At 35.0% G+C, this 26,324-nt stretch overlaps 2 protein-coding genes across 2 annotated transcripts; both read right to left on the bottom strand.

Annotated features, from left to right (window-relative positions):
* Positions 1–400: 400 nt before the first annotated feature.
* LOC145640658 (cytochrome P450 704C1-like) lies at positions 401–3,488 on the bottom strand. Its single transcript, XM_081691899.1, has 6 exons — positions 3,183–3,488; positions 2,024–2,239; positions 1,652–1,942; positions 1,227–1,556; positions 898–1,101; positions 401–785 (listed from the first exon to the last, which is right to left on the bottom strand). Exons 1-6 carry the CDS (start codon positions 3,486–3,488, stop codon positions 606–608), a joined length of 1,527 nt encoding a protein of 508 aa, XP_081548025.1. The 3' UTR covers positions 401–605.
* A 14,005-nt stretch (positions 3,489–17,493) lies between these two features.
* LOC145639504 (dihydrolipoyllysine-residue acetyltransferase component 2 of pyruvate dehydrogenase complex, mitochondrial-like) lies at positions 17,494–25,998 on the bottom strand. Its single transcript, XM_081690760.1, has 19 exons — positions 25,841–25,998; positions 24,964–25,057; positions 24,354–24,490; positions 24,184–24,269; positions 23,984–24,024; positions 23,330–23,385; positions 23,171–23,245; positions 22,998–23,090; positions 20,799–21,044; positions 20,623–20,695; positions 20,065–20,159; positions 19,798–19,883; positions 19,641–19,716; positions 18,789–18,856; positions 18,634–18,700; positions 18,443–18,538; positions 18,247–18,349; positions 18,022–18,120; positions 17,494–17,935 (listed from the first exon to the last, which is right to left on the bottom strand). Exons 1-19 carry the CDS (start codon positions 25,844–25,846, stop codon positions 17,865–17,867), a joined length of 1,668 nt encoding a protein of 555 aa, XP_081546886.1. The 5' UTR covers positions 25,847–25,998; the 3' UTR covers positions 17,494–17,864.
* Positions 25,999–26,324: the final 326 nt, after the last annotated feature.

Genomic DNA, 26,324 nt, shown 5'->3' with positions numbered 1-26,324 from the left:
CTTTAAATATTGTTAGATGGTCTCATGTTAGAAGGGACGGCAACTTTGTTGCTCATCACCTAGCTAGGCTAATTCCACTCGGAATTGAACAAATGTGGGATAATTCTTGTCCCCCGGAAGTGACTCCGTATGTACTCATGGATAAACTTGCATTAATATAAGCCTAGTTTTGGTTGTTTCAAAAAAAAAAAGGTTTATATTAAGAAAATATACATCAAAATAGACTCAACAATATCTTACATAATTACATAGGCTTTCTGAGATATATTAATGGCAAAATACGCATATTAAAGACAGTGTAAAGTCAAAAGAAAACTTGTTCAAAAAAAAAAAAAAGTCAAAAACTATAATCTACTATGGTATATTTTATGACAATTATTGGTTTATGAGATATCAACACCACTTTTGAGCTCCATGATATAAAATGAAACATATAATAAACCTTGAAAAGAAGGGTTTTTATTTAGGAGATATATACTCAATACATCTTTATTCTAAAATTACATGAACTTTCACATCAGCTAAACTTTAACATTAGATTTTAAACATGTTACTCTTCTGTTTTGTTTTATGAGGGAGATACACCTTTATCTCCAAGTTACCTATTATCGATAAAGAGCACGAATGTGTAGACCACCATCAACATGAAGGTTGATCATTGTCCTATAAGTCACTGTACTTTTTTCATCACCAAGTTTGAAGATGAAACTGCTCAGCAGAACAGCAGCAATGATCTTCATCTGCCTGTAAGCAAATTCCTTCCCTAGGCAAATTCGCGGACCTGCCTGTTGATATCAGCCAAAACTTGTAAGACTAAAAATCTCAATATTGAGGACATTATATTTATCTTAGGGACTCAAAAAGGCTTATTATTAGCATGTAATCATCAAATCCAACCTGAAAGGCTGTGAACTTGAACGGATTCTCTGGCTGGAAGATACCGTCTTTACTAAGCCATCTTTCAGGGCGGAAATCCTCTGCATCATCACCCCAAATGTAACTCATCCTTCCCATTGCATAAGGCTGGTAAGCCACTGTGTCGCCTTTATTCACACTATAACCATCAGGAAGTGTGTCATTGGAAAAACACATCTTCGGATCCTGTTGTTACATAAAAACTAAACAAATTATTTCATTTCTTTTTCAGAAACTTCAGCAAGTAACTTGTAACACAAATGAGACTATGAGAGCGATGAAATTTTCTGACTGCGACTAGCTAGACTTACCATTGGAACTGCTGGATAGAGTCTGAGAGTTTCTGTCAATGCAGCATGAAGATACTGCATTCTTTCAAGTGATTCTTCAGTCAAACTAGCAGCAAATTCTGAAAATTTTCCAACTCCTTGCATTTTTGTGACTTTCCTTACTTCTTCAGCAACCTTTTCCTGTATATTCTGGTGTTTACAAAGCATGTAAACAAACCATGAAAGTGTAACTGCTGTTGTGTCTTTGCCCGCAATCACAAAGCTCAAGATTATATCTCTCAGATACTTTAAATCAGTATCGCTCTGCTCCAGGAACCTGGACAATATATCATCCTTTTTCATCTGCATTTCCTGTGTCGCGGACAAATTCAAACAGAAAAATTGCATAAATAATCCCTCAGTAAACCAATATGATTACAGACTTCTAAGTTATATAATCCGCTTACTGAGTCATTGCATTGCGAACTTTTCATTAGCTCTACTTTGTTACTGATTAATTTGTAAACAAATTCATCAACAATTTTGACACTTCTATTAAGCTTAGCCTCTGCACCAATGTTGAGAAATTTCTTGATCGGCCAAAAGATGTCTACATATCGTAACATGGTTGAAGCACTAGCATCATCAAAAGCCTGGCCAAATTTCTTCCCTTCTTCATTTGAGCCACACATAATGTCTAGATCAACTCCTAATGCAACTTTGAAAATGGAGTCTAAGGTCGACTTCATAAACAAGTCCTATTTACACAAAGTCATTTCAAGTTAGCTCATTTTATCAGAAAAAACATTTTTGTCCAATACAACATGACACCATCTTACCTGAATATCCATAATTTGGTCTGAATTAGCAGCATAGGCAATTATATCTGCTAGTTTTACAGCATTTGTTCTGAAGATCTTGCTACTGTAATCCCTCAACATTCTTGTAGAGAACTCGTGGCTTGATACTTTCCTTTGGTTACGCCATTTTTCACCATCTACTGTAAAGATCCCATCGCCTAAGAGATCATTAAGATTGTCATAGTTATAATACCCCTGCAATTTTTAACAAGGATATGTTAGCTTTTACATTGTAGAAACCATAAATATGATAGTAAAATCCTGCAGTATACAGTTTACTAGTTTAGAAGACTTCTACATGTCTTTAAGAGGCAAAGACCCTCACCAAAATCTAATTTAACACAAACCAACTGTACAATTTAGATGATGATTATTTACTTTCTCTTTTGAGATACGTGATCCATATTATTTTACTTTGTAGTACTTCTTATTACTTATTTTTAAACTTTTTGATAGAGTATAAAATATATTCATGATAGAGTACAAACCATCAGCTCTGATACTATGTTAGAGGATCAACTCAACCAAAAACTTAAGCTGATGGTTGAGGCCAGGAATATGTTTTATACTCTCATCACTTTTACCTTGCTCTTTCGAAATGAAGCTATGGAAGACTCACCTTTATAAAAATAAAAAATAAGACAAAGTCCAACTCTTCCAAAAAAAAAAAAGGACCACCAACTTGGTCCGATATTTGTATGGACTTACGGAGTATGTCACCAAAGACCCAGTCACAGCCATATAAAATTAAAACAATGGCTCGGATCGGAGTCACCAATTTGATCGATATGTCACACATTGCTTATTAGTTTGATTATTTACTACGTACACGTCAAATTTCTTCGTACGTCGTTCCTACCCAAAAAATGTGCACCCTTTGGGTACACCTAGCTCTAGCTATAAACAATGACTAAACTTTTCAAGAGTATGATGATACACTCGTCATAAAAATAACAAGTTGACAACGCAAAGCTAATAGTACAATTATACCAACGAATCAATACCAAATACTACCTCCGTTTCATAGTATTTACAACGATTAGACATTTTTCCTTTCTACTTCATGTCAAATTATTATAAATAATATGTAACGGAGGTAGTAGTAAGGAAAAGATTAATAGTGATAGATTTTACGTACCTTGCCATAGTTATCAAAGTTGGTCTTGAGGATATACTCGACATTAGCAGGATCCGAAGTGTAAACCTCGTTTCGAAACGGTGTTAGTATTCTGTAAGTCTTGTACTTGGCAGCGAGATCAGTCATGCAGTGATGAAGCTTCTTGAAGTTACGGAGGTGATGAAACATGGTTCCACCAATAGGGTGGTATTTTTTCACTCCGTTCTTATGAAACAGTTTGTTTGCCAACAATTTGATGCCCAGAAAAGCTAGGATTACTACGATTGTTAGCGTAATGTATATGAAATTACCAATTTGGGTATCCATTGTTATGAAAAAGCTAGATATTTGGTGCTTTGATATGTTTATGTTAGTTTTATAGTACGAGTATCATGAATAGTTTGACCAATTAGTCGGTATTTTTTTAAAAAAATACCCTCTTGCCAAATTGGTATAAAAAGAAGTAAATGATAATCTTTCGATAAAACAATAAAAGTATTAGTCTTACTAATATGGTATACATTTTGCTAATTGGCTTTTTAATAGAATAACTGATTTGAAGAGTTGGTGAAGATTAGAGTAAGTCATTGACGAAAGTGTTGAGAGGTGACTTTGAAAATGGAAAACATAAAAATTATGTAGTTGAAGTGGGAAAGATCACTCTTCTATGCACGTAAGAGAGTTATAATAATGACACTAACTATAGACTATATATAATTCTATAACATATACCACTACATAGTACATGTCATTCTACCGTTCTGCTAGATTGGATAAAACTTGCTCATAAGCTCATTCATCACTTAGATTGAACCTTAAGTTTAGTGGCTCTAGGGTTTTTTGTTGTAATTTTTTTAAAATTTTTTTTGAAGGATAGCCATATTGATCTGAACTTGCAACTGCATAAGCAAAGATAGATGATATAGGGGCAATAAATTTCTTTTTTTTTTGGGTGTTTACAGACTTTTAGGGGTTACCGTGCAGTATATGCTAATAGCTGACCTAAAAATCTAAAAATAATTGTAAAACGTATCCTAAATCAATAAAAATTTCTTTGCATTAGACTTCTTATGTATCATTTTTTTTTTTTTTTGATATGTTACCATAAGGCACATGTATCATTTTATCTTGTATCTATTGAGATTATTTTTTAATTCCACTTAAGTTACTATTGCGTGTCAAATATCACCTTTTAAGGGGAAAAAACAATATCTTTGTGTAATACTTACAATGTTAAACATTTATTGACAAAGTCATAGATAAACTACATTTATATAGAAAAGTGATTATTTTGTAAGTTTTTCCCTCTCATAACTAATGAGTCTCCACTCTCTAGCCTTTAGGCAACCCATACAATTCAAAGTTCTCTTGATGTTAGTGATTACTTCTAGGGCATTAACTTCTTTATTTCCCCCAACAAAACCGCCACCACATCTCTCCTTTTCAACCACATCTCCACCTCCAGTCCTCCACAACCAAACTAGCACCACCCCTTGCAGCAGCACTGCCTCAATTTAACACTACCCTCTCTTCTATCTCCTATAGTCAATGCTCCAATGAGACAGGGAAGAGCAAAACTGCCCTCTCTTTTCTATCCCCTTGTTGACTGCGCACCAAACAGCCCCGTACTATATTCTCCATTTTCTTATATCTACTTACTATATCCTCATTTTTTCTTACACACTCAAATCCTCTCAAAACAAGAGTCCTAAATAGAGCTGTCAATTCTGTAAACGGGTTGGGTTTGGGTCGGGTAAGAGAGGATTGGGTCAACTCGGGTCAGGTCAATTCAAATTAATTCCATAACCTATGCGGGTCATGTTATACTTGAGTCGGGTCACGTCGGATCATACTTCTTTACTTCTTATCGGGTTTGGGTCGGGTTTAGGTCGGGTTAATAACCAGTCAGGTTACATTCGGATTGGGTGAAAAATAGGTCGGTTTTAATTCGGGCTTTCACGGGTTAGGGTAATTCTTGGGTTCGAGTCGGGTTCTGTTCAAGTCAATAATTTGCGGGTTAGAATCAGATCGGGTCATTCTCGAGTTTGAGTCGGGTTCGGTTCAAGTCAATAATTTGCGGATTATAATCAGGTCGGGTCATTCTCGGGTTCAAGTCGGGTTCGGTTCAAGTCAATAATTTGCAGGTTATAATCAGATTGAGTCATTTTCAAGTCAGGTCATTCTTGGATTCAAGTCGGGTTATGTTCAAGTCAATAATTTGCAGGTTACAATTAGGTCGGGTCATTTCCAAGTCAGGTCATATTCGGGTTCATTCAACTAACTATAATATAGATAATTATCATTTTATAAAGCTAATTATTTCCTTTAATTTGACTATAATATATCACTAGTAGAAAAATTGAAAATGCCACCGCTTAAAGGCCACCGGTTTTTTAAAAACGGTGGTTTAAAAAATGGCCGCGAATTAGGCATTTATTATTGCCACCGGTTCAAACCGAACCCGTGGCAATAATGCTTAAGGCCACCGGTTTTGAACCGGTGGCAATATTTGAATATATAAAACGCGCGGCCCAAGCTTCTTCTTCTCTCCACTGTTTTATTTCCACCAAAACTCTAGTACGAGCCACGACCAGTGACGCCGCACCACCATCCAAACCTCCTCCACCACACACTCCACCAGCGACGCCGCACCACCTTCCACCACCTCCTCACTCCCTCCGAACCTCCTCCACCAGTGAGCGAAGCAGCAAGCAGCGTTCGAAATTGAAAAAAAAGCAGCAGCAAGCAGCAACCACACACTCCACCACTGACGCCACAGCCACCGCACCACCATCCCACAGCCACCGTTCGAAATTGCTGATTAATAGACGGTAATTTTTTCTGAATTTCTGTGTTTTATTTTTGTTGTTGTTAGGGTAATTTTTTCAGAATTGTTCATGAATTAGGTTAATTGAAAAAAAAACTGCAATTACTTGATATTAGTGAATCATAAACTTGAAATTTGGAAGTAAGTGCTTATACTAAATCAGAATTACGCCAGATTATTGAAAAAAAGAAACTGCAATTAGAGGTGAAACCATAAGAAGAAAAACAGTGTAAATGAGAGGAAAAAGAGATTTTTTGGTTAATTTTTCTGAATTTTTTGGGTTTTTTTTTGTTGTTGGTAGGGTTAAAATTTTAGAGAATGCACTTTAGAAATCAAGAAATTGTTTAATTGTGTGTATCTTTAGAATGCAAGAAATTGATTAATTGTTCATGAATTAACAGTATAATGGAAAATATATTTTGAATAATTTATTTTATTTCTTTCATTGTATTATTATTATTAACAATTTGTTGTTGTTGCTTAATTTTTGGTTAAGTATAGTATGAATTATTGAATTATTTTGGAGTTAGATTGAGGAGTAATCCGTTTTAGATTACGTTACATAATGATTTTCCTAATGCTTTTAGGAAATATATGGATTATGGAGTATAATTTGATATGTTGGAGTGGTGTGAAATTGATTGTTAGGTTTTATTAGGAAATTTTGAATAAAGTAGAGATTATTAGTAAACTTGTTAATTAACTAGTTGAATTTGGTAGTATGTTTTAATGTGTAATTTTAGGTTGTTTTATAGTTCTTGACAAAATTACTAACTTTTATTTTGTTGTTGTATTTTTTTATTTTTGTAGATTCATATGTAGTGAAGCACAAGTTTATTAGCTATTCAAGTGGGAAGTTCGAGACATTACTAGGGAACTATAGTCTATAATTTCGGAAGAAAATTATCTCCTTTGACCATACAACAAATATATACTATATTTAACTATAAAATTTGAGGATGATGCTCCTTTTTTTTGCTAGCCTGGACTGACATGGTCTCCCTAGACAAAATGATTTGATCAACAATAATAAGACGGTCTAAATTGCATTTAAGGTGATTTGAAATCGGGTCAGGAACAATATGGGTTGAATTAAGGTCAGGTTCGTAACAATTCAGGTTAAAACGGGTTTTGGTCAATTTCGGTTCAAGTCGGGTTCGGTGCAAGTTTATTAAATTGGCCGTTGTAAATCGGTAAATCGATGCAAATTGTAAACCGGTAAAATGGCCGTTTAAAAGCAAATTGAATGGTTCCACACACCCAATTGGATTTCTGGAGGGTATTAGGGACCATGGTAAACATTTCAAAAAAAATTATTTCCGGGCCAATAAAAGTCAAAAAAATTCCAAAATTGAAGGCTAATATCCACGCTTTTTGAGAAATTTTGGACGTTTCAGGGTCCGGTGTCGAAAAATCTTGAAATTCTATGGGATAAATCTCGGGGTCATATAATTCCGTTTGGAACCATATATGATCATTATTTGTTGTTATAATTGTTCGTAGTAGGCTTAAATTAATGAAATTGGTGCAAGTTGTAAACCGGTAATTTGGTTGTTTAAAGGCAAATTGAATGGTTCCACCCACTCAATTGGACTCCCAGAGGGTATTATGGACCATGGTAAACATTTGGCAATTTTTATTACCGGGCGAAAAAAAAAATCAAAAAATTTCAAAATTGAAGACTAATATCCACGTTTTTTGAGAAAAATTGAAGGTTTCGGGGCCCGATGTAGAAAAGTATGAATATTTTAGGGGATACATGTCGGGGTCATATAAAGTCGTTTGGAATCATATATGATCATTATACGTTGTCATAAATATTCATAGTAGGCTTGAGTTAATGAAATCCGTGCAAGTTGTAAACCGGTAATTAAATTGGTCGTTTAAAAGCAAATTAGATGGTTCCACCAACCCAATTGGACTCCCGGAGGGTATTAGGGACCATGAAAAACATTTCGACAATTTTTAATTCTGGGCGAAAGAAAAGTAAAAAAAATTCAAAATTAAAGACAAAATATCCACGATTTTGAGAAATCGGATGGTTCTACCAAACTAATTGGACTCCCGGAGAGTATTAGAGACCATAAAGATAATTTCCACGCTGTTTAAAGGCAAATTGGATGGAAGCACCCACCCAATTGGACTCCGGATGGTATTAGGGACCATGGTAAACATTTTGGCTATTTTTAGTTACGGGGGAAAAAAGCCCAAAAAATTAAAAAATTGAAGACTAATATCCACGCTTTTTGAGAAATATTGGAGGATTCGAGGCCTAGTGTCTAATAGTCTTGAAATTCTAGGGGATACATCTCGGGGTCATTTAATGTCGTTTGGAACCATATATGATCATTATTTGTTGTCATAAATGTTCGGGGTAGGATTGAGTTAATGAAATCAGTGCAAGTTATAAACCGGTAAATAGGTCGTTTTAAAAGCAAATTGGATGGTTCCACCCACCCAATTGGACTCCCGGAAGGTATTAGGGACCATGGTAAACATTTTGGCAATTATTATTTTCGGGCGAAAAAAAGTCAAAAAATTCCAAAATTGAAGGCTTAATATCCACGTTTTTTGAGAAATTTTGGAGGTTTCGAGGCCCTGTGTCTAAAAGTCATGAAATTATATGTGATACATCTCGAGGTCATATAATGCCGTTTGGAACCATATATGATCATTATTTGTTGTCATAAATGTCCGTGGTTGACTTGAGTTAATGAAATCGGTGCAAGTTGTAAACCGGTAAATTGATCGTTTAAAGACAAATTGGATGGTTTCACCGACCCAATGGGACTCCCGAACGGTATTAGGAACCATGGTAAACATTTCGACAATTTTTATTTCTAGGCAAAAAAAAAGTCAAAAATTTCAAAATTGAAGGCTAATATCCACGCTTTTTGAGAAAATTTGGAAGATTTGGGGCTCGGTGTTGAATAGTCTTGAAAATCTAGCGGATACATTTCGGGTTCATTTAATGCCTTTTGAAACCATATATGATCAATATTTGTTGTCATAAATGTTCGTGGTAGGCTTGAGTTAATGAAATCAGTGTAAGTTATAAACCGGTAAATAGGTAGTTTTAAAGGCAAATTGGATGGTTCCACCCATCCAATTGGACTCACGAAGTGTATTAGGACCATGGTAAAAATTTCGACAATTATTATTTCCAGGCAAAAAAAGTCTAAAAATTCTAATATTAAAGGCTAATATCCACGCTTTTTGAGAAATTTTGTAGGTTTCGGAGCCCGGTATAGCCTTGAGATTCTAGAGAATACATCTCGGGGTCATATAATGTCGTTTGGAACCTATATGATCACTTATTGTTGTCATATATGTTCGTGGTAGGTTTGAGTTAATGGAATCAGTGAAAGTTGTAAACCGGTAAATTGACCGTTAAAAGGAAAATTAGATGGTTTAAATTTCACCCACCCAATTGGACCGCCGGAGGGTTTTAGAGACCATTGTAAACAGTTCGGATATTTTTATTTTCTGGCAAAAAAAGTCAAAAAAATTTCTAAAATGAAGATAAATGTCCACGCTTTTTGAGAAATTTTTGAGGTTACGGGGCCCGATGTCGCAAAGTCATGAGAATTTAGGGAATACATCTGGGGGTCATATAATGTCGTTTGGAACCATATATGATCATTATATGTTGTCATAGATTTTAGTGCTAGGCTTGAGTTAATGAAATTGGTGCAAATTGTAAATAAATCGGTAAATTGGCCGTTTAATGGCAAATTAGATGGATACACCCACCCAATTAGACTCCCGGAGGGTATTAGGGATTATGGTAAACATTTCGGTAATTTTTATTTTCGAGCAAAAAAAAAGTCAAAAAAATCCAAAATTAAAGGCTAATATCCATGCTTTTTGAGAAATTTTGGAGGTTTCGCGGTCCCAGTGTCGAAAAGCCTTGAAATTTTAGGAGATACATCTCGGGGTCATATAATGTCGTTTGGAATCATTTATGATCATTATATGTTGTCATAAATGTTCGTGGTAGGCTTGATTTAATGAAATCGGTGCAAGTTGTAAACTGGTAAATTGGCCGTTTAAAGGCAAATTGGATGGATACACCTACCCAATTAAACTCCAGGATGGTATTAAGGACCATGGTAAACATTTCGGCAATTTTTATTTACGGGCGAAAAAAGTCAAAAAATTCAAAAATTAAAGGCTAATATCCACGCTTTTTGAGAAAATTTGGAGCCTTCCAGGCCTGGTTCTTAAAGTCTTAAAATTCTAGGGAATACATCTCGGGGACATATAATGTTGTTTGGAACCATATGTGATCATTATTTGTTGTCATAAATGTCCGTTGTAGGCTTGAGTTAATGAAATCGGTGCAAGTTGTAAACCGATACATTGGTCGTTTAAAGGCAAATTGGATGGTTCCACCCAACCAATTGGACCCCTAAAGGGTATTAGGGACCATGATAAATATTTCGGAAATTATTATTTTCGGGCAAAAAAAGTTAAAAAAATTCAAAATTTGAAGGCTATATCCACGTTTTTTGATAAACTTTGGAGGTTTCGGGACCCGGTGTCGAAAAGACTTGAGATTTTAGGGAATATATATCGGGGTCATAAAATGTTTTTTGGAACAATTTATGATCATTATTTGTTGTCATAATTGTTCGTGGTAGGCTTGACTTAATTAAATCGGTGCAAGTTGTAAACCGGTAAATTTGTCGTTTAGAGGTAAATTTGTATTTCCAAGCGAAAAAAAGTAAAAAAAATTCAAAAATTGAAGGCTAATATCCATTCTTTTTGAGAAATTTCGAAGGTTTCAGGGCTGGTGTCGAAATGAAATGAGATTTTAGGAGATACATCTCGGGGTCATATAATGCCGTTTGGAACCATAAATGATCATTATATTTTGTCATACATGTTCGTGGTGGGCTTGAGTAAATGAAATCGGTGCAATTTGTAAACCGGTAAGTTGGCGTTTAAGGAAAATTAGATGGTTCCAACTACCTAATTGGACTCTCAGAGGGTATTAGGGACCATGGTAAACATTTCGGCAATTTTTAGTTACAGGTAAAAAAGTCAAAAAATTCCAATATTAAAGGATCCACGCTTTTTGAGATTTTTTTTATGTTTCGGGGCCCGATGTCGAAAACCTTTGAATTTTTAGGGGATACATTTCGGGGTCATTGTAGACACCCATTTGTGTCTCCCCAAAACCAAACCCAGTGATGAGTACATTTCACGTCGAATCATAATCGAATGAAGTGAAAGTGTGGAAAGTTTAGTGTTGCGGATAGTTTTAATTTCTTTTCTCTTCTCTCTGTTTTTTAAAACTTATTTTAAGAAAACAGCCAATCCAGTTTGGTTGGTCCATGATATGGGTCCAATAGTAGTGTAGTTGGATGGGGCTTGAAAAGATATTTCCAACGATATATTATAAGCTCAATTCCGATTAATATTGAGGAAGTTATGGCCAAATTACTGAACTGGGCCGGTTTGAGCCTTATATGCGGCCCAATGATCTAGAGGAGGGCCTAATATAGATTTATCATTCCTAATGCAGTTAGGAATGGTTTTAGTCTTCTAGATTCTTCTAGAAGGTTCTTTTCATTCCTAATTCAATTAGCATTGATAAATTGACTTTTGTTGACTTTTCAGAGTTTTAATTAAAATCAAAGAGCATTTTTAAGGAAAAATACGATTTTATCCTCCTGTACGGCAATTTTTATCTGATTTTAAGAAAACGCGTGAATCTCCAGATCGGCGCCAAACGCCAGCTGTAGCGCCTGGCGCTAGCATTGGCGCCTGGCGCTAATGTTGGCGTCTGGCGCCAATAGCCAGCGTTGGCGCTGATCCAATTTTATCTGCGCCAGAACTCTATTTTGATATTTTATCTTTTTGGCTGATTTTCTTTATAAATAACGTCATAAAAACTCCGTTTTCATTCACCAATATTAACCAATTCTCATCTACAATCATCAATTCTCATTCTCTCTCATTCTCACCAACTCTCATCAAGTTTTCCTTGATTTTTTTCTCTCTCTCTCTTTTCTAAACTAGCTTCTCTCAAATATAAAAATTCCGCATTTACTAGATCTAGAAACACCTAGCCATATTCGAAGTTGCCTTCGCCCTAGACGTGAAAGGTTTAAGTCCCAAATCTCTCTTTCAATTATTTAATTTAATTGTTGTTTATTATTTTCCTTGAAGTTACTAACGCGTGTATTTTGTTATTAGAAAGAGGTACGAGGCATCCAAGTAAGTGCTTTAATGGTTTTTATTGATGTTATGATGTAGATATCATGCTTAGCTTTTTATTATGATATTCCTAGTATCATGTCTAGGGTGATTTTAATATCAAGTATGATTGAAAGTATGATGCCTTCTATGTTCTTCCTAATATTTATTCATGTTAGTATCATGTTAGGGTTAAAACTTTGATTTTTATTGCTTAGTGACATGCTAGGGTTTGTTATTAATCTTGTTAGTATCATGCCTAGGATCTTGCTATTATTATGCTTTAACATGATTATTATGATTATGGTTATTATAATTGTTTTCCTTAATTGTTATTATGATTATGGTTATTCTGATTATAATTTATTATTATTTATCATGTTTCTTGATCATATTTATTTTTATTGCTTGATCACACCTTTTTATGTATGTTTAAAGGGAATTTGTACTTGTAATCACGCTAAATAAGATAATTTAATAATCTTATTTAGGGTTAATTTGATTATAATTCAAGTGATCGCCAATAATAGACTTATTTGTGCATTACAATCAACCAACATAGATAAACAGGTTTAGGGTTAATCTTATTGATTGCATGTTAGTTAGAAAGCGCACATGAATACGATCAGAATAAAGTAGAGGCCTATTATTAGGGCAGGTTCAATCTCTTTTAGGTTGGATTTGTACCTTCATCCCCGAACCCTATTTTGGTTCAAGACCTTATAGAGTTGATGATCTCTTGGATCGTTAAGGGGTGTGACCTTCACCCTGTGAACGGTTTACAAGTTCCTAAAAAACTTGTTGGCGACTCTTTTGCTCTATCTTCTTTCCCTTTGGACGCCACCGTACTTTAGTGTATGATCACAGTGGGGTTCAAGCTAGGGGATTAACGCTTGAAATATTCCCCACAATCATATAATATTGTTTTAAACCATAAATGATCATTATATGTTGTCATAAATGTTCGTGGTATGCTTGAGTTAATGAAGTAGACGCAAGTTTTAAATCGGTAAATTCGCCATTTAAAGGCAAATTGGATAGTCCCACCTTACTAATTGGACTATCGGATTGTATTAGGGAGCAAGGTAAACAATTCGGCAATATTTATTTACAGGTGAAAAAAAAAAGTCAAAAATTCCAAAATTTAGGGCTAATATCCACGTTTTTTGGGAAATTTTGGAGATTTCAAGGCCCGGTATCGAAAATCCTTGAGATTTTAGGGGATACATTTCGGAGTCATTTAATGCTATTTGGAACCATAAATGATCATTATATGTTGTCATAAATGTTCGTGGTAGGCTTGATTTAGTGAAATCGGTGCAAGTTGCAAACCGATAAATTGGCCGTTTAAGGAAAATTGGATGGTTCCAACCACCTAATTGGACTCTCAGAGGGTATTAGGTACCATGGTAAACATTTCGGCAACTTTTATTTACAGGCGAAAAAAAGTAAAAAAAAATCCAATATAAAAGGCTAATATCCACGTTTTTTGAGAAATTTCGGAGGTTTCAGGATGTCGTTGTCGAAAAGGCTTGAGATTTTAGGGGATACATCTCGGAGTCATATAATTCAGTTTGGAACCATATATGATCATTATATGTTGTCATAAATGTTCGTGGTAGTCTTGAATTAATGAAATAGGTGCAAGTTGTAAATCGGTAAATTGGCCGTTTAAAGGCAAATTGGATGTTTCCATCCACCTAATTGGACTCCCATAGGGTATTAGGGACCATGGTAAATATTTCGGCAATTTTATTTTTGGGCGAAAAAATTCAAAAAATTCCAATATTGAAGACTAATATCCACGCTTGTTGAGAAATTTTAGAGGTTTCGGGGTCTCTGTGTTGAAAAGGCTTGAGATTTTAGGGGATACATCTCGGTGTCATATAATGCCGTCTAAAACCATATATGATCATTATATGTTGTCATATATGTTCACGTTAGGCTAGAATTATTGAAATCGGTGCAAGTTGTAAATCAATAAATTGGTCGTCTAAAGGCAAATTGGATGGTTCTACCCAACCAATTGGACTCACATAGAGTATTAGGGACCATGGTAAAAATTTCGGCAATTTTTATTTCCGGGCAAAAAAATGTCAAAAAAATCCAAAATTGAAGGCTAATATCCACACTTTTTGAGAAATTTTGGAGGTTTCGGGGCCTGGTGTTGAAAAGTCTTAAAATTCTAGGGGATATTTCTTGGGGTTATAAAATGTCGTTTGGAACCATATATGATCATTATATGTTGTCATAAATGTTCGTAGTAGGCTTGAGTTAATTAAATTGGTGCAAGTTGTAAACCGGTAAATTGGCCGTTTAAAGGCAAATAGGATGGTTCCACCCACCAATTGGCCTCCTAGAGGGTATTACGGACAATGGTAAACATTTCGGAAATTTTTATTTCTAGGCGAAAAAAAAGGTAAAATAATTCCAAAATTGAAGAATAATCCATGCTTTTTGAGAAATTTCGAAGGTTTCGGGGCTGGTGTCGAAATGAAATGAGATTTTTGGGGATACATCTTGGGGTCAGATAATGTCGTTTGGAACCATAAATGATCATTATATTTTTCCATAAATGTTCTTGGTAGGCTTGAGTTTATGAAATCGGTGCAAGTTGTAAACTGATAAAATTGTCCGTTTAGAGGCAAATTGGTTGGTTCCACCCACCCAATTGGACTCCTGGAGGATATTAGGTATCATGGTAAACATTTCGACAATTTTTATTTTCTGGCGAAAAAAGTCTAAAAATTCCAAAATTGAAGTCCATGTTTTTTGAGAAATTTGGGATGTTTCGAGGCCCGGAGTCGAAAAGTTTTGATATTTAAGGGGATACATCTCGGGGTCACATAATGTCGTTTGGAACCATATATGATCATTATATGTTGTCATAAATGTTCGTAGTAGGCTTGAGTTAATTCAATCAGTGCAAGTTGTAAACCAGTAAATTGGTTGTTTAAAGGCAAATAGGATGGTTCCACCTATCCAATTAGACTCCCGGAGAGTATTAGGGACCATGGTAAACATTTCGACAATTTTTATTTCCGGGCGAAGAAAAGTAAAAAATTCTAAAATTGAAGGCTAATATCCACGCTTTTTGAGAAATTTTGCAGGTTTTAGGGCCGGTTTCGAAAAGCATTTAGATTTTAGGGGATACATTTCGGGGTCATATATTTCCGTTTGGAACTATATATGATCATTATATGTTGTCATAAATGCTTGTGGTAGGCTTGAGTTAATGAAATCGGCGCAAGTTGTGAACTGGTAAATTGGTCGTTTAATGGCAAATTGGATGGTTCCACCCACCTAATTGGACTCCCGGAGGGTATTTGGGACCATGGTAAACATTTTGGAAATTTTTATATCTAGGCAAAAAAAAGTCAAAAAATTCCAAAATTAAAGGCTAATATCCACATTTTTTGAGAAATTTCAAATGTTTTGGGGGCCCGATGTCAAAAAACATTGAGATATTTAGGGGATACATCTCGGGGTCATATAACGCCTTTTGACCATAAATGTTTGTGGCAAGCTTGAGTTAATGAAATCGGTGCAAGTTGTAAACCGGTAATTGGTCGTTTAAAGGCAAATTGGATGGTTCCACCGAGCCAATTGGACTCCTAGAGGGTATTAGGGACCACGGTAAACATTTCGGCAATTTTTATTTCCGGGTGTAAAAAAGTCAAAAAATTCTAAAATTGAAGGCTAATATCCACGTTTTTTGAGAAATTTTGGAGGTTTCGGGAAGAACTGTCAATTCGGGTAAACGAGTTGGGTTTGTGTCGGTAAGGGGGGCGGGTCAGGTCTATTCGGATTAATTCCATAACCTATGCAGGTCGGGTTTTGGTTGGATTATGCTTGAGTCGTGTCACATCGGGTCATACTTCTTATCGGGTTTAGGTGGGGTTACATTCGGGTCGGGTGAACAATAGGTCGGGTTTAATTCGGGTTTTCACGTGTTAAAACGGGTTAGGGTATTCCTCGGGTTCGAGTCGGGTTCTGTTCAAGTCAATAATTTGTAGGTTAGAATCAGGTCAGGTCATTCTCGGGTTTTAGTCGGGTACGGTTCAAGTCAATAATTTGCGGGTTATAATCAGGTCGGGTCATTTTCAAGTCGTGTCATTCTCGGGTTAAAGTCGGGTTCGGTTCAAGTCAAAAATTTGCGGGTCATAATCAGGATTGGTCATTCTCGGAGTCAAGTCGGATTATGTTCAAGTCAATAATTTGCAGGTTACAATCAGGTGGGGTCATTTCCAAGTCAGGTCATATTCGAATTCAACTAACTATAAATAAATAATTATCATTTTTATCAAGCTAATTATTTCCTTTGACTATAATATACGAAGTATATGGCAATATACTAGGGAACTATAGTTTATAATTTAGGAAGATAATTATCTCCTTTGACCATACAACAAATATATACTATATTTAACTATTAAATTTGAGGATGATGCTCCTTTCTTTTGTTGGCCTGGACCGACTTGGTCTCCCTAGACAAAATGCTCTGATCAACAATAATAAGGTGGTCTAAATTGCATTTAAGGTGATTTGAAATCGGGTCGGGAACAATTTGGGTTGATTTAGGTCAGGTCAATAACAAGTCGCGTTGATTTCGAGTCGGGTTAGCAACAGATCGGGTTGAGTTTTTGGGTCGGGTTAGTAATAGGTCTGGTAAAATTCGGGTCGGGTCAATAACAAGTCGGGTTGAATTTGGGTCAGTTCAATAACAAGTCGGGCTGATTTCGGGTTGGGTTTGTAACAGATTGGGTTAAATTCGGGTCGGGTTAGGAACGGGTCGGGTTGAATTCAATTTCGGTTAGTAACAAGTCGGGTTAAATTTGGATTTTGACGTGTTAAAACAGGTTTGGGTCAATTTCGGTTCAAGTCGGGTTCGGTTCAGGTCAATAATTTACGGATTACATTCGGGTCGGGTCATCTCCGGATCAGTTCATGTTTGGGTCTCACATACTTGGGGTCAACTCAGGTCTAGGGTTGGATTCATGTCGGGACAGGTCGGGTTTAGGTCACCATTTTTTCGAGTTCAGATGGGTCGGTTAATAATCCGGTTTGAGTCGGTATTTCGGGTCCGGTCAACTTTTGACAGCTCTAGTCCTAAGTACATGAAAAGAATACATATAGAGCATTTAACGCAAGTAATCCGCAAATCTCTAAGCTTTTTTTTTTCCAAAAAATGAACACTTTTTGATCGCTTCCTCATTTCCTTAAAATTGGTTATTACAAAGAAATATAGAAAGAGTAGAAACGTCACATTCAAACAATTTTAACAAGAGGGGAAAAAAAGGATTGTGATGATTTTAAAAATATACTTGTGATAAACATAGGTACACTTAATTTTCAAAATTGTTTAGGCTAAAGAAGAAATTCCAGCTATCAATTTGTCAATGCTATAAAAGGCATTGAAACCTTGGTATTTAAAGCCTCCTATATTTCGCTTGGGAAAATCAATTTGTCAAATTGCAAAAGACTCATCCCCTCATTATTACAAAATTGTACACGATTGCCACGAGTACCCTGAGCTCCTAGAGCCATGACACCCTTGCTCCTTTATGTCAAAACAACTGTGAACTCAGAAGATGCTAGTGGAAGTAAAATCACAGCATTCAATCAATCAACTTGAGCCCAAATAAGGAAAAACTATAAACTAAAAATCAAATCTACAGCATCATTGACTCTGGGTTTTCGATGTAGCCTTTAAATGCTTTTAGCCACTCTGCACCCATGGCACCTACATAAAGCGAGTGACAACAGATTAACATTCAATTCTCATGGCAATGCATAACTTTACTGAAATGTGTAGCAAATGTTACTCACCATCAATGACACGGTGATCACAGCTTAGTGTAACAGACATGAAAGAGCCAAATTTGAATTGGTTGACATCATCATCTGAAGGTATAACTCTCTTTTGAGCTGCACCAAGTACAAACCAGATGTATGTATGAGAAACATATGTATAATTGGGTTGACGTCTACTTTAAACATTTGCTGTTTCAACACTTGTATGTATATATGAGAAATATATGTATAATTGCGTACCAGAGCCAACTGCAAGAATGGCTGCCTGAGGAGGATTAATAATTGCACAGAATTGTTTGATTCCAAACGGTCCTCCCAAGTTTGACACAGTAAAAGTGCCACCCTATAATAACAAAAAAAATATTACAGAAAAAATTAAATGAGAACACTAACGAGGCCACGATTATAATAAAATTAAGTTTAAAGTTGTTTTTACCTCATATTGTTCAGGTTTCAGGCTATTTTCCCTTGCTTTTTGGGCCAAATGTTTAACTTCTTCAGAAATTTTGGATAGACCTTTCTTGTCAGCATCCTGCCAACAAACAAAAACAAAAAACAAAAAAAAAATTCAGTTAGCATTAGCTTTCAGTAATGGTTGCTAAAGTAGAAGTAGGAGTCATCATATACCCGGACAACTGGAACATATAAACCATTCTCAGTTTGCACTGCTACATTGATGTTCACATTGTGATACCTGAACACAACAAAAAATACAATTAATTTGAAGCTATAATAAAGAGGAATGCACCAAAATGAAATCGACATATTAGCACAGTACTCACTGGCGAATAAAGTCATTGTTCCAAGAGCTATTGCATGCAGGAACTTTCTTCAGTGCCAGAGCAGCAGCCTACACAGTAAACACAAAGAGATACATTTAAATTACATCTAATAAATCCGAATTTAATATACACACAAAATTGCATTAAAGTTGACAAGAACTCCAACTAGTTGCAGCATGCTGTGTCGAATAGTAAAAACCAACATGAAACAACTCCCATCCTACTGACTGACTACAAAAAAAAATCACAGAACAAGTGGACAACCACACTGGTTTGCTTTCAATATGAGATATACATAGAACAATTTGAAACCACTCACAATCTTGACTACGTTTGATAGAAATACTACCTCCATCAAGTTGTCAATATTTCAACTCTTTCCAATGACCCAAAACATTAGTCATGTATCAATATAAATTATAAACAAAGTACATAATTTGGATAATGCTATATGGCAATTGGATGAGAATGTAAAAAATCCTAGCAAGTGTACATGCATGAATCACTTATAAGATCTTAGTCAAGGTGCTGCACAAAACAAATTAGATACTAAAAGGAAAGGGCACATGTACACTAAGGGTACATGAAACATTATATTTCCACCATTAATTGAATTCCCGAAAATCTTTCCTGGCTAGATACTTGTTCAAATGTATTTGTGAGCTATTAGAATTGTTGAGAATGAAATATTCTGTGTACACCAAAATTAAATATGCTATTGTCCCTAAGATACACAAATTTTATTATGTAATATGAAGTAGAAAATAATAGACATCCAAAACAAAATTTATAAGTACATTAATAGCAAAAGGAAAAGATGTAGTCGTATCTGACAATATACAGTGCAAATACCTTGATCACAAGATCATTAACAGAAATCCTCTTCCCTCCAGAAGCCTCTTGTAACGAATTCAATTGACTTCGCAATCTGAAGGTCATCAAAGAGCGCAATTAAGACAGTTAAACAAGATTTAGAGAGAGAGAGAGAGAGAATCAAGCAATTACTTACTCCATAAGTTTGTCCACACAAGTATCTACTGTCAGATAATAATGAGGAATGGTTTGCTTTGACATTAATAAGCGTGCAGCTGTGACCTGTCATGTTGACAAATAAAACGTAAGCCAAAGCAGCTCACTTAGTGACCATAGTAAATGACTTTTTCCCATCGTCTATAAAGGTTCACAACACCATGGCCATAGAATTGGATTAAGAACTGGAGATATTCTGGAATTAAGAACAGATGCCTGTGAGGCAAAGAAATGAGAAAATACTTGCCTTTCTTATCTGAGAATGAGGAACATCTGAAAAGTCCATTCCAGCTCCTTCAGCAACCTTAGATGCAGATACTTGTGATTCCTTGCCCCTAGATGCTATACAAAAAGCAAAACACATACATATGTGAGCCAATTGTAAGGTAGTACACATGTCTTTGTGCTGAAAAGACTTCTACGGTTATATTCACATGAGCACCTCTATACAAAATTTATTGACTAAGTATAGGTAAATAAATCACACCACATAGGCAACAAATTGTATTGGAATCCAAGGAATTTGCAGTAGAAAATTTTAAATAAATAATTTATTGACTTTTAAAAAAAAAAAAAAAGAAACAAAAAAAAAAAAAAAAAAAAAAAAAAAAAAACTTCTTGAATCTTTCTGCGATATAAAGTGGGACGAAAATTGACCCAAAAAAAGCTACTTAAGAAAACAACCATCACAGGACTAACAGGCGTATGTCATAAAAATAAACCAAAACACAGAGAATTATAGACACATATAACTGTAGAGTAAAATCATCAAAAGAAAAAAATAAAAGAAAACAATGCAAATTACCCAAGTAATCTTCAATGTCAGCTTTGATAATGTTTCCATCAGGACCTGTTCCCTTTATGCTTGACAAAGAAACCTTTATTGCACAGAACAAAATCAAGGGACACGAGTTAGAATCATAGAAATATCCCAATGCAATAACTAGAAAACCTGGAACAAATTTCTAACAAGTAACCCACATTGTGCTCTTCAGCTAATTTCCTTGCAAGAGGACTAGCAAATATGCGATCCCCTCCAGATGATTTTTGACTAGATGGAGCGTTCTTCTCCTTGGGTACAGCAGGAGGAGTCTGAGCTGTTTTTTGTTCAGAAGCTTCAGGTTCAGATGGTTTCTCAGGTTCAGGAACAGCAGTTTCTGATTTGGAGGGTGTGTAATCTTTAAACTTCTCAATATCTGCCTCATCTTCTACGGTGATAGCAATCACCTAACATGAAATCAAGATAACCTAAAGTCAGACTTTCAGAGACAATAGAACACCAATTACATTGACAGGAAAATGTTTTGAAGATTAGATTCTGCCAGCAAAACAATACTGTAAATTTAATGAAATACAGAAACAACAATGCAATCCCTAATGTAAGTTTCAAGAATCTGATAATATCGCATCATAATTCTCTCTTAGCTACAGGATATTATTGCTCCATGTTTGGGTTTGCTCTCACAGAAGAATACCTGATTAGGAGAAATACTAGAAGAGAATTATATATTAAGGCTTAAGAATTACTAATGCTAGTGTGAACAAAAATTTAAAATGCATAAAAACCCTGGAGTCCAGAAGGCTCACTTGGCATCATCCTAAAATTATTATCTTTAGTCTTAAAGAGGTTAAAGACTGCATGTCATTTGCGTAGTTGAGTCATGAGGTAATTACTATCACAATCACTTTTACAGTTTAAAACTGTAAACCTCAAAGTGACAGTACATAACTATATACATTGTAACACAAACACAGTAGACACCTTTCAAATGATGCAGCAAGTGACAGTGACACAAGCCACCATCAACAACCAGCAATAATTTAAATCTGGAATTGAGAAAAAATATATTTCTAACTTTTGCTAAACAAGTGCTTGCAATTGGATCAAATTTAATAAATACGAAAGTATCATCACACTTTGCCTTTTTACAAGAGACTTATAGCAATGATGCTAGAAACAAAACTGGCATCTCTATCTATTCTGATGGAGCCTAAGGCAGTAAGGCTGAAACAAAATATTTTTGTTACTCTATAAAGCAAAGGCCTTCCTTGGGTGAGTAATTTTAATTTGATTAATCTTCCCTCAAATTTTAATATGAACTATAAACTCAAAAACTGTGAGGGTAGCAATATTAAACATTGAATACAAAATTTTTTTATTACAATCTTACTTGAAACATATGTTACATCTCTTGTCTGTTCTGATAAAACTTGTGGCTGCTACAAGACAGTTTATACTATAAAGGATAAAATTCTATAAAAACTAATTACAAATGTATATCACCATGTCAATATTCTAATTTCTTACAAACGAAATCCCAAGGCCACCTTATTCTTAACTCACTAAGAGTTCACCCCAGAACAAATCACATATCCTTCATAATGCTTTCTACAAGTCAACCCACCATACCAAGAACATCCTATATGACAATGAGAAATTAAGACACAAATAACACTGTATGTGTATATGCTGAAAAATCTTCATAGTAACTCAACAATAAAGAAATCAAGAAAAATTCTTAGTGAGTTGATACACAGCATGCAGGATGAATGTGTGCTGGACCAGCACATTCAAAATTACTGGCCACTTTGCTCCACATTTAGGTGGGGTTATAACACCGACGGAATTGAGCACAGGGAGATTAAAAGTGGGGAGGGTGTGTGGGTGGGGGGGGGTGGGGGGGGGGGTGGGGAGCTTTAGGATATAAGGGTATATTATAAACAGCAAAACTAGATAAGCTAAAGTAGCCTGTCCGTCCAATAAAATAGTAATTTCCATGCTATTGCAAATAGTGTTAAAATTGAAACTAAACAAATAACTTGACAAAATAGATATAACTATATTTTATACACCCCAGTCATATAATTGACATAAATTGGCCTTTTATCGGCTTGAAAAAGCCCAAAAATGCACAGCAAGTGCTATATCTTCAGAGGGAAAAGATACTTGTGTGAAACAGAACATGGAAGGCTCGACTAGCTAACCTTCCCCAAGTAAGATTATTAACAAGTTGCATTAAGAGTGAATACTTATAGCAATCAGTTCCACATCCGGAATCAAATGCTTGAAATTCTAAGGGAGAAGATAAACAAACAATGCAACTGCACTCCACTCTTTCCACGGAACTCAAGTCAAACTCCAAATCAAATCATGATAATAAAAATCAGCCAACTCAATACCTCGCCAACTTTAATTCCTTGTGCGCCATCTCCTTTAACTATCTGGGCAATATAACCATCCTCCATACTTTCCATCTCAACTGTCGCTTTATCCTTTTAAGATTGAAAACAAAAGCATAAGTATCTTGGGGGAGCATTAAGGAAACCTCATTTGAAAGAAGCAAAATACGTACTGTTTCGACTTCACAGATTACATCACCAGGAGATACTTTATCTCCTACTTTCTTCACCCATCTAGCAATATTTCCCTGGAATTCCATTAAACCATTATCCATTTGTAGTTCATCAAGTCAAGTAAGTCCAGCATGTCAAGAGAGGTGTAAATCACATACCTCTTCCATCGTAGGAGAAAGAGATGGCATGCCAATTTCTTGATGAGGTGGCAGATCTGAAAAACACAGGAGTTGAAAGAACATCATAATTTAGTAATAACGTACTAAAAACTCACTCTGGAAAATTACTAAAAGCTGGCCAGAATTTGAATGAGATATGAACATGTAATAATATACCCTTCTGTCCACATATTTTCCACGAGTGACTAAAACAACCTAATAACAGAATAAACATTACAACATCTTCTGCCTTGTCTATTAGCTTAATAAAGAATATTGTGCTATTAAATAATGCATGTCCAAAAGACTTGCTTAAAATGAGTCAAGCTGATACACTAACTGCTTACAAGAGTATGAATTAACAGCTAAGATAAGTACAGCTATCAAATTTTGGCTGTTAGGAGCTAAAGCACAAATTCTGTCCGTAAAAAGACTTCAAGATATCCAAAGTTCCGAACACACAAATGAGGCCAAATAAATTCAATATCAATCTTGCATATGCCAATAGAAGACACCAACCAAGCTCAACAGACCACTAATTCAACAACACATAATGTAACAGGCTTAACTGAATTGGCAGAAAGAATTTTAGATGCTCCACTAATAAATAGAGAACTAGAGATGCAATTACAGCAAAGGAGAGGAAATAAATACCTGCACTTGATGAAAAGTTCCTTTTTGAGTGCAGCTGCAAACTGGAGATTCAAACAATCAAAAAAGAGAGAATATTTAAATGTGGAAGAAATAGCGGCAGTCCAAATTTTTAAAAGTACCCCAACTGATTAAGCAATAGCAGCCCTTCTTCTACAAAGAAAGAAGAGTGGTCTACAGAAGATCAGGAACTAGAGGCAAACCTGGATCCTCTAGACAGGACTTCATTAGATCCCATTTTCAGAGTCATGCTTGAAATACTTCTAGTGAAGACTCCGGTTGCTGGTGCCTATACATCACACGCAGAAGTTTAGGGGAAAAAACACATCTTGGCTATTTCTTTACCAGCAAGAAACAAACAACATCCACTAACCATGCCAGCTGCAGGGTTTGAAACCCTAGGAAACTGACTGGAATTGCCTTTACTGGAACTCCATCCATTTAATGAGCTACAAGAAGTTCCATCCCCTTTCTGATAATTCCAGCCAGACTGATGGATCTTCAAAGCATCTGGTACAAAGATAACTCACATTCAAACCCAAATATACAAGGTAAATATAGGTTAGGCATTACGAGTTTCTAACCACAGAAAGCCAGCTCAAGGAATGGAAAAAAATTAAGAAAACAATATATCAACAAAATTGAAGTTACAGATTCAGCACTACATTTACAAACATAAAACCTGGTTTTCAATGTTAGGTTAAAGTGTTTCAGACACAATCAAGCATGTTACAAGCTTACAACAACAACTAACACAACAACTCTGTAGACAAAGTTATAATTATTGACAAGCAACAATTCAAAGAACAATAATTAATTAATCACAAAATAAAAAATAAAAATTGGCAAGACCATGAACATTAAACACCAATGAAATAACACTAGAAAAAATATTAATCAGTACAAGATATATAGACAGTTTTAAACAATTATTCCATTGGCAAACAAAAAGGAAATCCAATTCAGAGATTAGCAAGGAACACCTTCTACATTTTTTGAGGATGAGCGAACGTCATGAGTGAACTGTCGAACCAAATTGGCAGGTGCACGGCGCACCGACTTGGAAGCAATCTTGGACTGTCAATAATGTGAAAAAACAAAAGGCAGAACAATTAACATGAAAATGTTTACAGCGTCCTACTCATACTAAAATCATCATAAATATGTCATTTATAATCATATAACACTGTTTTCCTGACATTAGCAATTAGATAACATTCATCAACTCGTCTTTCAGTGTATGGTTAAACTCTTTATAGCTAACAAGCACAGACTAATACAAATTGTAGGTTTCGCAATTCCGAGCTAATTACAAAATCTATAACTTAATTAAATACAAAACCTCCTAAGTATGCTTGGATTATATGTATATTGTATAGATTAATCAAAATTTTATACACATAAATTACGGAATTACATTCGATAAAATTGAAAATTAACAGATGACAATTAAAAAAAAAAAAAAAAAAAAAAAAAAAACCTTTGATTCAGGCAGCACAAATTATTCAAAAATTTCCTAATTTTTAATTTCTAATTTCTCGAATTGTAAACATAGGATTCCGGAGGCACAGATTATAAATAATACGAACATCGAGCATGAAATTCAACCATTTACAAAAAAATTAATATTCAACCAACCTATAATATCTAGATTATGCTTTATAATATGGACAAAAAATCACACCGAAAACCCTAAATTACCAGTAAATTACAAAAATTCAAATTCTAGGTTTATAAAACACATCAAGAAGAAATTGAAATGAAGATAATCAATAATATAAAAGCGAATCATATTTCAAAAGTCGATCAAAAATTGGCACAAAAAGCAAGTGATCTAGAGATAAAAGCGATCAAAATTACCAGCATTGAGGAGAGAGAAAATTGAGCTGATGAGAAATTCGACGACTGTTGAGAAAGAAGATCTCCAGCAACCTCAGCGAGAGAAAATGAGAGAGTTGAATGTCAAAGGCTAATTCAGGTGTCAAGAAATGAAATAGGGTTGCTTTTTTTGTTTTTTTATTTTTTAAATGAGATGAAGTTGCGTCGTTTGATTCGAACAACAAGTTCTCGTGCTTTTTAGGACTTTTCTAAGAGTATTTTGTTTTAATAAAAATAAATTCAAATAAGATAAATTCGGTAAAAATAGATTATAATTAGCGATCATGATCATACACGTTACAGTAGTATGCTACTTAAGTGTAATAAATTATAAATTCGTTTTTTATATTTATAAAATAAGTGCATTTAAGTAAGAACGCATTTTTTAAAGCATATTGTTTTATAAAAATGCATTTATATATATTATACTTCTAATAAAAACAATCAATTTTAAGAACATAACACT

This window comes from Chenopodium album, chromosome 7 (genome assembly GCF_948465745.1).
Source record: "Chenopodium album chromosome 7, dcCheAlbu1.1, whole genome shotgun sequence".
NCBI classification, from domain to species: domain Eukaryota; kingdom Viridiplantae; phylum Streptophyta; class Magnoliopsida; order Caryophyllales; family Amaranthaceae; genus Chenopodium; species Chenopodium album.
This window is presented reverse-complemented; position numbering and strand designations above follow the sequence as displayed.